At 41.9% G+C, this 12,318-nt stretch overlaps 1 protein-coding gene across 1 annotated transcript in view; it reads right to left on the reverse strand.

Annotated features, from left to right (window-relative positions):
• DIP2A (disco interacting protein 2 homolog A) overlaps positions 1-12,318 on the reverse strand; it is a 215,801-nt gene that overhangs the window by 20,628 nt on the left and 182,855 nt on the right. Inside the window, exons 27-32 of the mRNA XM_065412925.1 lie at positions 11,360-11,481; positions 10,915-11,026; positions 10,462-10,571; positions 8,488-8,618; positions 4,817-4,985; positions 2,783-2,953 (exon numbers count right to left, since the gene is read on the reverse strand). Coding sequence (XP_065268997.1) covers positions 2,783-2,953; positions 4,817-4,985; positions 8,488-8,618; positions 10,462-10,571; positions 10,915-11,026; positions 11,360-11,481 — 815 coding nt within the window. The remainder of the gene's footprint in view (positions 1-2,782; positions 2,954-4,816; positions 4,986-8,487; positions 8,619-10,461; positions 10,572-10,914; positions 11,027-11,359; positions 11,482-12,318) is intronic.

The raw sequence follows: 12,318 nt of genomic DNA on the forward strand, positions 1-12,318 counted from the left end.
GCAGGGCTCCTGCCCCCCTGCGCTGCGCCGGCTCCTCCATGGTTGGGGCTCACCGCCCCTGCAAGTCAACGCTCTGGCTCTCTGGTGCCTCCGGAAGGTGGCTTCTCCCTGCCGAGCCAGGGCACCGCTTTTTGGCGTCCCCAAGGCCATCCTTAGGATTTATGGGGCCCTATGCAGTATTATTAAACTGGTGCCCCTATGCCTGACGGCAGCCTGAGCTTGCAGCCCGGTGGGGATGGAGGGACAAGGCAGAAAGAATAAGACGCCCAGCCCGCCTCACGGTGGCGGAGAGTCACAGTTCCCCACAGAGACCTCTGTACCCTCTCCCTCATGCAGAAGGTACCTAATTAAAAGCACTAAAATTGGGAATAAAAAAAATGTCAGTGACAGGTTTTTTGATATGCTCTGAAGTTTGTCAGACATTTATTTGCAAAAACTTTGTAGTAAGGGTGAGACAGCTGTCTTGCTGAATATGACATTAAATATTATGGAATACATGATGCAGCTCTTCTCTGTTTTACATTTTCTTAATCAGTATTTCTAAGCTGATTTTATATTTTAAATGTACTCTTAAGCCTTCAAAAAGTAATCATTCCAGATTACTACATATTTAACTCACTGAAACAGACATTATTTTAAATTAATCAGTCACAGAGGTTTAGTGTGTTCATAACAGTGTTCATTGCTTTTAGAAAACGGGAACACTAATTTACTGTGTGATCTCCATAACATGTTTATGAAATTTCACCAACTTTAAAAAATATGTTTCCAAAGATTTTAGGCATAACAAAGGATTTTATATCTTACTAAGGTACTGATTTTGCTTAAAACTAGTTCATCAGATAGTCAGAAGTAAAGAAAGGGAAACTCTTTGTCCAGCTATCTGGAAGCAAAGGGCTGTTGCTTCCTTCAATTTTTGGGGGGGTGGGGGGGGGCAGAGAGAGGAGGGGGTGAAGGGAGAAATGGATGGACAGAAAGGACAGGAAGACTTTGGAAGTAAGTTTTTTTACTATAGTAATTAAAATGTGTATTTTAGATAAGGGTGGTCTTTTGAAGAATTTATTTAAAAAACCATATGTCTGAAGATCCAAGCATTTAAGGCTAACGATGATTGTGCATCTAAAAATCTATGCAAGGATTTTTTAGAGATGTGATTTTATAATCTTCACCAACTCACTAATGAAATATTTTTAAAGCAAATTTTACACTAAGGTCCTGTAGACTGACATGTTCTGAGTAAATATGACAGTCATGCACAACTGTTTTTGTCAGTACATTCAGAAACTGACAGTAGATACCTGGGGGTTGGCAAATGCCTGTTAAATGTCTTCATTACCCCTTGAATGGCTCTTTAACAGTTTCAGTGTTGTGCTAATAGGTCTGGCAGGCCGGAGACTGTATCTCTTTTAACTACTAGATCCCCTTCCCAGGAAGACTCAGAGCCTGCAGGAAGTGTCACAACAGGGATAGGAAAACGAGGAGGGTGGACACTAAGACCCAGTGATGCCCCAAATTTTCAGGTGCCCTACCCAGCTGTCTATGCCTGAGGACGGCCCCGGGCGCCCCCAACCACTTGCTGCCCTAGGCCACTGCCTAGTTCGCCTAGTGGTTGCACCGGCCCTGCCTGTACAGAACCTCAGTCTTTGACTATCTGACTTCCAATGTACATTCACTGTCTGACTGCAAAGAATTTACAACTTAAGGTCCTAAACCTGCAAACAGTTATACAAGTGCTTAACATTATGCATGTGAGTAGTTCCACTGACTTCAGTGGGAATTCCCACGTATGTCAAGTTAAGCATGTGCGTACATCTTTGGAGGAAGGGGGCCTAACACCTGACAGATTCATTGAAACTTGCCTTTATCAAAACAGAGTTAACGTAGTCAGTCATCATATAGGGGTATCTACCACTTTATTAGCCTATAATAAAGCCACATGATGTTCTGTAATAACATGCACTACTTTTTTGGGGAGAGGGAGCACCACATCTATGTGGTTTAACAGAACTAGATTTAAGTCTGGTTCAGTGAGCCAAAAAAATGTAGCTGTGACTGAAGTACCAAATAACCAAAACAAGGCACCACTCAATGCTATCCTCCCCACTCTGAATGCTGGGCTGTGCATTTTAAAGGCATATCCGTTCGGTCTCGGATTATACTTTTTTACTGGAAAAAGTCAGTGTGGCACATTCAAAGACAACAAATACTTTGCCCAGAAAAACATAACATAAGCAAGACAGCATGCAAAGAAAATTGTAGAGCTTGTCAACATGACAGCTTCTTTAACACAGAATTTCTTATCTGAAGAACTCTCCAATTTGCTCCATATATACATACGCCAGTATCAAAATGCAAAGTTTAAATCATAATCACCCAGAGCTATAATGATATTGCTTGGAATATTTATGATGCACAGCCATAGTAACTTACATATTTATCTTAGTACTGTTCATTCATAGCTGATAATGTCACAGTACACTTCTTTGTATTGATTCAAAGCTAACTCAGTTGGCTATCCATCACTACAGAAGGGCAAGACTGTCATATACTCAAAGTCCCCCATTCCAGCCATGCAAAAAAAAACCCAACCAACCAAAAAAACCAACCAACCAACCTTCAGAATTTATTTCAGTGATTTAGTAGTAGGAAGGCACACAGGGAGTGTGGGGCTTAGAACAAACCAACGATAAAATTCAACAGAAAAAAATCTGTTCAGGACACAGCTCTAATCAAGTTCTCTGATATGCATTAGCTGAACGGAAGGATTATAATCCGATCTCACCTGCAAGCAAATAGCTACGTTGACCCTGCAGCCAAATGTGGTGCTCACTGAACGTGCAGAGAGGCCCAGGTCTTTGAATAATTTTGAGAAGGACTGTGTTAGTGCAATCCTTGGTCTCTCCTCTGCCACCACCATACATGTTCGTACACAGGACAGGTTAACTCCCTTCATCTGTTGGAGAGGGTGTTTGAAAGAAGACAGGGAGAAAACAATACCTCATAACACAGAAATTAGCAATTTCAGGAGACTCCTACTTTTGCAGTTGGATTAAGGGATAGACTGATTTTAGAAATGTCAGGAAAGATTGGGTCTACTGCAGGAGGGACCTAGGAAATGTAATACATACTACTAATATATACTTATGCTTAAAAATAGAATATCAATAACCTCTTCCCTTTTTGTTTTTAAAGGTATAACAACGAGACTACCTGGCAAAGGGAAGTCTACTACTGTCAGCCAGGTTAATGGTAATGAATAAAGATAGTAACCTCTGAAGACAGTAACTACAATAGGTCCCCACTTTTGGGACTTTGCTTCTGCATGATTCCAGCATAGGAAAAGTCCCTAACTACAATTCTGAGTAGTAAAATCACTGCTTCAGTGGGAGCGCTCCTGCTGCTGAAATATACCGGAGTTCCTTTTCAATCAAATGATGGGTCTCAATACAGAAATCTTTCCCTCAAACATAGAAGGGGGAAAGGGTGCTGTAGATGAACATGGAACTACAGTATAATTACCACCTTTAGAGAAAAAGATTGAGAGGTAATTTATTTTTCCCTTAAAGTACAAAATAATGGCTCTCTTATTGTATACCAAAAACCACCAGAGAGATCTTGCCAAGCAAAAAAATATGCAACTATAACTGGTTAACCAGTGCATTAAGTGCAAGACGAGTTCTGCTAACAGGTAACATCAGAAATACAGTGGATGATTTATTTGGGACACTGCTCAAATTGATGTGTTGGTGTAAACGGCAACAAAAATTTGGATTGATTTTCAAGGGCTTGTGTGTCCACCCAAACTGCTGCTTTTGTACATTGAGCCTAAGGACAAGGACTTTTAGGAGTGTGATGATTGACTAAGGTGAAATTCTGACAGCATCTTGGATTTTGGGAGGTATAACACTACTGTAGGGCTGTATTGCCTGATTTTTCATATGCTAACTCTCACCAACGTCCATATTTGGAAATTGAGATCACCTAGCTCAGGTTGCTCAAAGAGAGAGGTTTGGTCAGCTGAGTATAAGTACAGTGTTACCCCATGGCACAGGCGCCTCAGAAGTGGGAACAGGATGGGAGTCTTTATAAAACACAATAAGCCCTTAACGAACCAGCTCACTCCAGATTGCACAAGCTGCCATACTTTCTATATGTTCACTGGATGCTGAAACTGCTGCCCAATGAATCTAAAGGGAAGAGGTCTGTAAATCAGACAAAATATAAAATGTTATCAGTCTGTGTGGGATATACACAGAGCTTCACAAAAGTGGCATTGCACCAAAAATCCATGTTACTTGTAACTGATGGGAAGTTGCAGGATTCAACTGGTAAACTTTTGTTCTTGCCAAGCCCCAAAATTTAGAGCTATGTTCTGGGTACAGTTTATTATGTCCATTCTGGTGTGTGTCAGCAGCTTAATGGTTCAGAACGTTTGGTGTGGAGAATTCCGACATAGGAAAAGAAGGGATTGACAAGTGGATGGCAGGATTTATTTTTGGCTTTCATTTTTCAGAAAGAACGAGTTCACTGAACCTGCTGAGTATTTCCCTCAAAATTTCAAAACTAAAAATACCTTGTTACTTGAGATCAAGCATGGAAACACCAAATCCAAAATGTGATTTTTTTTTCCTGAAATTTGTGAGCAAGTGACAACTTCCGCAATTTCAACTACAGCATTTGCCAAGAAGCAAAGCATAATCAAAGGCTTTCAGAGATTCCGCAAAGGAGCTCATTTTTCAGCTGATGACCTACAACAAACTAAAAACATTAGAGAGATACTTGTACATTAGTATACGCAGAAATGAAGTCCACTTACCCGAAGAACATCAGTCTGTGTTCCCAGGCCTTTGGTGCACATCTCCATGACAGAGTAAGAACAGAAGGTGACCCGCACTTTGTACTGACTGACAGCAGACAACCACAAAGACACATTGCTCTCCAGTTCAAGAGGAGGGACCAAAATAGACTGGTGTCCTGAATATACACTATCCGCCACCCAAAAGAAAGAGAGAGAAACACACAGATAAAGTACACTTCAACTATGCTGAACAGGCATCATGCCAAAAGCGGGGAGGCATGGAAAGAACAAGATAAAGCAGACCAATAGCAGAGCTTAGTACCCAGAGCTTCTGTTTAAAACTCAGTCAGCCCTCCATAAAAAGCAAGCATCCAGGCATACCACTGGGGTTTGCAGAGTGACGGCTTGAGTCAGAGCTAAGGGAAATCTGTCCTCTAATATAATGAAGTGATTTTCATTTATACAAGCCAAAGAAAGTGATCCAAAGTGTAAAGAGGGATTAAACTTCAGGGAGAGTTTACGCATCTTCAGTAAGTCATACCGAAGGGCTGAGGACAAGTGGACTCTCACCTTGGGCACTTAGTCTGCTCCAGGACCCCTCAAACGCAAGATCCCATATTGTCCCTCACCCATTTTCAAACGGAGCCCTCCACTACCTTCCCAGGCCCCCCACAGAACCTCCAAGTTAAAGCCATCCAAAGAGTCACCCCGCAATTGGGTGGTCAGCCTCAGCCTCACTGCTCCACTGTTGTCCACATCCCACCTCTTCCTCAGCAAGAGATCTGCTCTGGGCTCCATCTCACTAGTCTCCGTCGCCGGCATAAACCACCTCCCACACTGCTTTCTGGGCAGAGGGAGAGGAGAGATGTAGCAGCTGGTGGAGGCTGTTCTCTCAGAGGAGCCATTGGGCAGTCCATGAAGCAGGAATACAGGGCAGGAGGGGACTCAACCCAGCCTCTCCCCCCATGAGTATAAACCACCCACCCCATAGAGGTCTCAAAGTCTCAGAAATGAGTCTATTCCCAGGTTAAATCCATCAGGGAACTGGCCATTTTCCTCACAGTTAATACCAGTGTAAGAGAAAAACAAACCAGTATATTAAATTTGCCTTCAGTGGAAGGTTTATATATACACACAAGCTACATGAGAAAAATTAGTGTTATACACAAAATATTTTTCTGATTGTAGGACAAAAGGCAAGAGATAAAGAAATACTTCAAACTTCACTGAAAAAACAAGAAAGGTAGCCAGTAAACACTGCCTGCCAAATGTATGTCAGAATGAGACAACAAATAAGGAGGAGTCCTTTTGAGGAGGACTTGAACTTATTTTTATGATGTTGAAAAACTAACGAGAAGCAGCAATGCCAGTTTAAACATTTCACTAGACCGCATATGTTAAAAAAATAAAACTTGCATTTTGGCAATTAACAATAAAATTCTCTATTGATAGATTAACAAATAATTGCAGCACATGATGGATCCAGAATGTGAGACAACAGAGAGGTTGAAGAACTCATCAAGATTTTACAACCAGCCTTATTTGTACCCATCATGCATGTATCAAATACATTTAACCTCACTCTTAATAGATACCCTCTGATTTTCCCTTGACAGAAAAGTCAAAGATCTCTATCTGATGAGATACATGACAGGGTACTAAGAACGGAGGTTAGAAAATACGAATGCTAGCCTATTACAAAAAGGGTTTTGTCACTACCTACCCACAGAAGATTTTGGTACTACTGTTCCCACAGTAGTTACTATTCTTCATAAATACAACTACCTTTCACATATTTGTTAGATAAATGTTAGAGAATCAGTCTTGCAGAAAATGCACTAAGCAGTTCCTAATGGGTCAACTGGATCTTTGATTGAAAGGTGAATGGATTTACAGTCAATGTCAATGAAAATTTTATTGTGTTCTCCCCAGCAGGTGCCCTGGATCTGTCAGCTTCTAACGAACAGAGTCTATGTTCATATCAAAGATTTTAATTTAGAATCTGGTTAACAGTTAGCAGATAGGAATGGAAAGCAAGAGAGAATTTGAATTAGTTCCAACTTAATTTTTTTAATATAGTGAAATGACAGATGTATGCAACATTGGTAAATACGGTGTGATGTAACATTGGTAAATACGGTCTTAAATCAATTAGTGTCAAGGAAACAAAGGAACAACCCTTTCAGTGGTGCACTGAAAAACAGGCTCAGAAGAGTATTGTTGGGAGTGTTCCAGCTTCCCCAGTGTGCATTCAGTGGGTGACCATGTTCCCTGCCAGGCTTTCCCCTTCAAAAACTTTTGGCTTGTCAGTGGCCAGTACTACAAATAGGTTTGGGTTTTTAAATAGCCCCTCTGTATTCTGTTTCTGGATCAATTCTGTACTCCAAATAGATAAACTCTATGATGCTGCATTCAGAGAGAACAACCTAGCACTGTATGCAGTCAGTAAAGGCAAGGCTTATGGCACATTTGGACAGAAAACACCTCATATGCAACTCCCCTTCCTTTAAAAAATGCACACCAGTAAAGAACACAGATTCTCTGATTTTATTTAACTGTATTTTGAAACCATGTTTTTTTTTCCTTGCTGAAACTATAAGATGTTCTCAAGATTTAAATTACATTTATTCTCCTTCCCCCACTATTTTTCCCCCATCTAAAATGTAGGGTGCCTGACTTTGCAATGGTCTCGATTTTCGATCTTTGTTTAAATAAACCTCTTGTATTCCATTTATGTATTTATTCATTAACCATCTAAAAAGTGAAAGCATTCCACAGCAGAGGGCTGATCATAAACTAATTACTTTGTATTTGGTTGGGTAACTCAATTTAAAATGAATGAGGTAATGAGAGATGAACAATTGTACAACAGTACTGGATGTGTTGAACTTTAGTGATTTTACTATCTGAGCCAAACACTTCCCCTTGCATTTTAGGGAATGTTAAATTGCTTGCTTCTAATTATACTGTTATTTATTACTGTATAATGCCAACCTGGTGTTGGGTGCTTTATGTACATGTATCGAGTTAGGGCCCCTGACTCAAAGAGACACTTCTGGAGAGGTTTATTTGATCTAGATCAGTGGTTTTCAACCCACAGGCCGCATGCGGCACAATTAGCACACAGCTGCGGCCCAGCTGTGTGCTAAAGGCTGCCGGGTCCAGGTTCCCGGCTGCCTGGCGCAACGAGGTCGGGGCCTCCGGCCAGCCCTTCGGAGGATCCAGGGACTTCCCCACGGGGTCCAGGCTGCCCTGCTGCATGGCCAAGTCCAGGGTCCCTGCCACCTGGCCCCCCGCCCACGACCCCACTCCTGGTCCCACTCTGTGGAGGGGTCTCTGGATGGGAGGCGCTGGGCATAGGTGTCTGTGGGGAGAGGTTGGGGGGGCACTGATTCTCAACCTGCGGCCCAGGTAATACAGTGTGGGCTGCATCTGATAAATAGGTTGAGGACCACTGATCTAGATGAAACCAATACTGAAATCCTCTCTTTCTTGTACCTGAAATCCAAGTAACCCGTATTTACAAACAATGTTTCTTCTCCCGTACAAAACAAATATGTTTGGGTCTCAGGAAGTTGCCAGATAACCAGGTGTAAAAAGTACCATAATAGTGACTGCAAACAGAGCAGGCAAACAGAAAACAGAAAAGCAAGGAAGCCCCACGTAGGTATAAGGTTTAAATACTGTACCTGCAGAGGCACCATAGTGCAAACCCGAGGCCACAATAAGGGTCAAGGCAGATGGCAATCTGTCGTGAAGGGTATAGTTCACACTGTAGCTTTACAGAGCGACATAAGGCACTTGTAGCTGCATGTGACATCTGGAGAAGGAAAACAGGCTCATGTATGTCAGGAAATTTTTACATGTTTAAACACACTTGGGAATACTGGATGTAGAAGCCATGACGCGGGCCATGATTTTGCAGTCAATGTGAATAAGGGAAGTCATGTTCAGCATCATGTAACCCCTTCAATAAAGGTGCGAGTGCTAGTAATGCACCTCTTCAGATATCCAGGGAATCCTCCAGCAAAAACAGGAAAGACCAGAGCTGACATTCCTGAAATTTCTAAGGTCCAAAACACAGAGAAAATTTTTTTTTAACCCCTCCATAAGCCCTCTTTATGCATCCTAAAGGAACAAAAAGGTACAAGCCCTGTGTTTCCTAAGATATTTTGAGGGTCATCTTTAAGTGATTTGCCTATAGTTGAACAGCATTTCTGTGGTAGTTGAGAACAGTACTCTTTACTCCAAGTCATGCCCCTTAACTTCAGGACTGTTCCTTCTCTGACCATGTCTACGCTACAAACGTATGTCGATGCAAGTGACATCGGCATAGAGCCACTGCAGTCAGTACATCACTTGTTCGCGTGCACACTTGGCTCCTTGGGTCAGCGGTGCACGTACTCAGCAGGAGAGCTTGTTTCGATGTTCAGTGCGGAGCACCATTGGTAGCTTAGCATCCTAGCACAGGGTGCCATCCCTACACACGTACCTGAGTTTCCTTCCCCTGCGTTGGGCTTGTCTGTGCTCGACTGGCTGGACTCAAAAACAGGTCCTGGCTCACTATGCAGCTGGATCCCCCAGTTGCCTGTCCCCCCATTCTCCTCCTCCTTGTCCACCTCTTCCTCCTTGCTGTTCATGGCAGGGACCTGTGACTTGGGCTCTTGGAGGTATCCACAGTGGTGTGTATGGGCGAGAGGTCTCCACTGAGTATGGCAAGTGGCTCTTTGTAAAAGTGTCAGGTCTGCGGCTCAGCACCAGATCGATTGTTGGCCTCCTTGGCCTTCTGGTATGCTTGCTGCAGCTCCTTAACTTTCATGTGGCCCTGCTGCTTGTCCCTTTTGTACCCCTTCTCCTGCATCCCCCGAGCAATCTGCTCACAGATGGTGACGTTTCTATGGTTGGTTCGGAACTGTGCCTGCACAGTCTTCTCCCCACAGGTCCAGGAGATCCAATATCTCCTGTCTCCAGACAGGAGTGTGTAGCCAGTAAGGTCAGTTGCACTTAAAGGAGAGCTGCTCAGTGTGCTCATCAAGTCAGGCAATCAGGAAAAGGAATTTCAAAAGTTCACAGGGCTTTAAATGGTGGGTGGTGGCGATGGCGGGCTTCTGGTCTACGTGACCCCTGGGCAGTGGAGTTCACAATGGTGACCAGAGTGGTCAGCATGGGCCATTGTGGGACAGCTGCTGGAGAATTATTAGGGTTGACATAGGTAACAAGTGTCTACTCTCGTGCTGCGTTGACCTCAGTACATCGACCATGGCTCAATATTGCTCAGGGAAGTGGTGTCACTATGTTGGCGTAAGAGAGCTCTTATATCAGTTCGAGACAAAGTTAAGTGTGGACACATGCACGACTAGACTGACGCACGGCAGCTGACAACAACATAACTTTGTAATGTAGACCAGGCCTTCACCTCTTCTCTTAAGTCTCACCAATTCCCCAGCTATAACCATCATTAACTGAATATTTCTAGACAGCTGTGCCTGACAGGTCTACATCAGAAATCTTGGTTGCAATGTGAGATTTGAAATATGTTTACATTAAAACATCTCTCACCATTTTTAGGCTTCTTCCCAGATTGAGTTGAATGGAATAAAGAATATGAAAAGATTCCAGGGAAGAAACTAGTTAAGACAATCATCTCAATTCAATTACTATACCTTTACTCCTGCTAATATGCCAGTCGTAGACACACTGAAGTCCAAATAGGCCAACATATCCGGGGATGGAGGTCTAAAAATATTAGCCACCTTCTTTTTAGGTATATCATCTATTTAAAATACACAAAAGCAATACAATTGCACATTATTTTGGAAAAGGTAGAGCAGTAAACCTTTAAAACATTGGAATATTAGGTTATTCATGGTTTATGGATTGACATGCAGCCACAATACGAGAGACTCAACACCAATCCAGCTAGCCAGCTGTGCTAACAGGATAAGTAATTAACAGGGCTCCAAGCTAACGGACATCCTTGCAAAAACAGCCAGTTATGCTAACAGCTTTAAATCATATTGGAAAAGCCATGATGCATCTTTTCAGTTATCCACACTTCTTTGCATGTCCAAATGTAAATCTTATTATATTATTAGCAAGTAGTTAGACATCTGTACCTGTATCCAAAATGGTGGGCCATGTTTTAATATCTACAGCTGTGGCAGCTTCCTTGGACTTCAGCAGTTTCATTATTCCTTGTGTTGTAAGGATACATGCAGACTTACTGACCTGTACAAAGTACAACATTCAAAACGTTAACAAAACTGATGAATGGATGTGCTTGTGCTTTAATATCCACCCAAGTCAGTCCAACCTGAAGGAGCTGATGATAAAAAAAGTTGTAAACAAAGAAAAAGAAAATTGTGATAATGGAAAACAAGTTTTTAACTAGTTTAATGAAACATGTATAGACTCTGGGTCAGAGGGTCACAGCACTACATTTTTCAGAAATTCATATTATTTTATATTTACCGTACCATGAGGTTTATTGGGCAATTTTTTACTTATTGGATCAACAGTTTTAAACTAAACAAAAACAAAACACAAAGGAATCTCTCATACCTCTACAATCATCTTGACAGTGGGCAGAGTAGTAGCAAGATTTTGTGGGTGAGGGGGTCGAACTGTTATGGGTATACAGCCGGCATATAAACAGCCATAGAAAGTTGCTATTAGGTCTACTCCTGTTAAGGACAAAAGCTAGTTTTAATTTCACAAATCATCATAATCTCTCATACCAATTCCAGAAAATATCCTCAATACATTTTAAGAATCAAAAGACTATACGCATATATTTGTCATAAAAGGTCCATCTAAACCAGTGCCCTGCCTCTGGAAGTAGCCAGTCCTGGGGGGTTTGAGTTTTTGCATTTAAATATTAGTACATTTGTAGTAATTATTTAAGTTCTTCAAATGAGAAGATCTGTTGAAATACATTTCGATAAAATGTCCAGTTTTGGGTGCCACCCTTGAAGAAAAAACTGGAGAGAATCCAGTGGAGAACAACAAAAATAATCAAAGGTTTAGAAAACCTGATCTGTGAGGAAAGGTTAAAGAACTGAACATGTTTAGTCTTGAGAAAAGACTACTGAGGGGGGACCTAATAACAATCTTCAAACATGTTAAGGGCTAGTCTAAAGAGCATGGTGATAATTGTTCTCCATATCCATTGAAGATAGGACAAGAAGAAATCACCTCAATCTGCAGTAAGGAAGATTTAGGTTAGTTATTAGGAAAAACTTTCTAACCATAAGGGCAGATAAGTACTGGAACAGGTTACCAAGGGAGGATGTGGAGCCCCTGTCACTGGCGGTTTTTAAGAACAGGTTGGACAAACACCTGTCAGGGATGGTCTAGGTACATTTGGTGGACTAGCTGACCTGTTGAGATCCCTTCCAGTCCTACATTTCTCCGATTCTCTGATTAATACATTCCATGAAGTTTGAGATGGTGTGGTAGATTATAAAGTGGGCAATCCGGTCTTTCAAAGTAATATATACAGAATTTGTCTTTCATAAGTT

Source organism: Emys orbicularis, chromosome 11 (genome assembly GCF_028017835.1).
Source record: "Emys orbicularis isolate rEmyOrb1 chromosome 11, rEmyOrb1.hap1, whole genome shotgun sequence".
In the NCBI taxonomy this organism is placed as follows: domain Eukaryota; kingdom Metazoa; phylum Chordata; order Testudines; family Emydidae; genus Emys; species Emys orbicularis.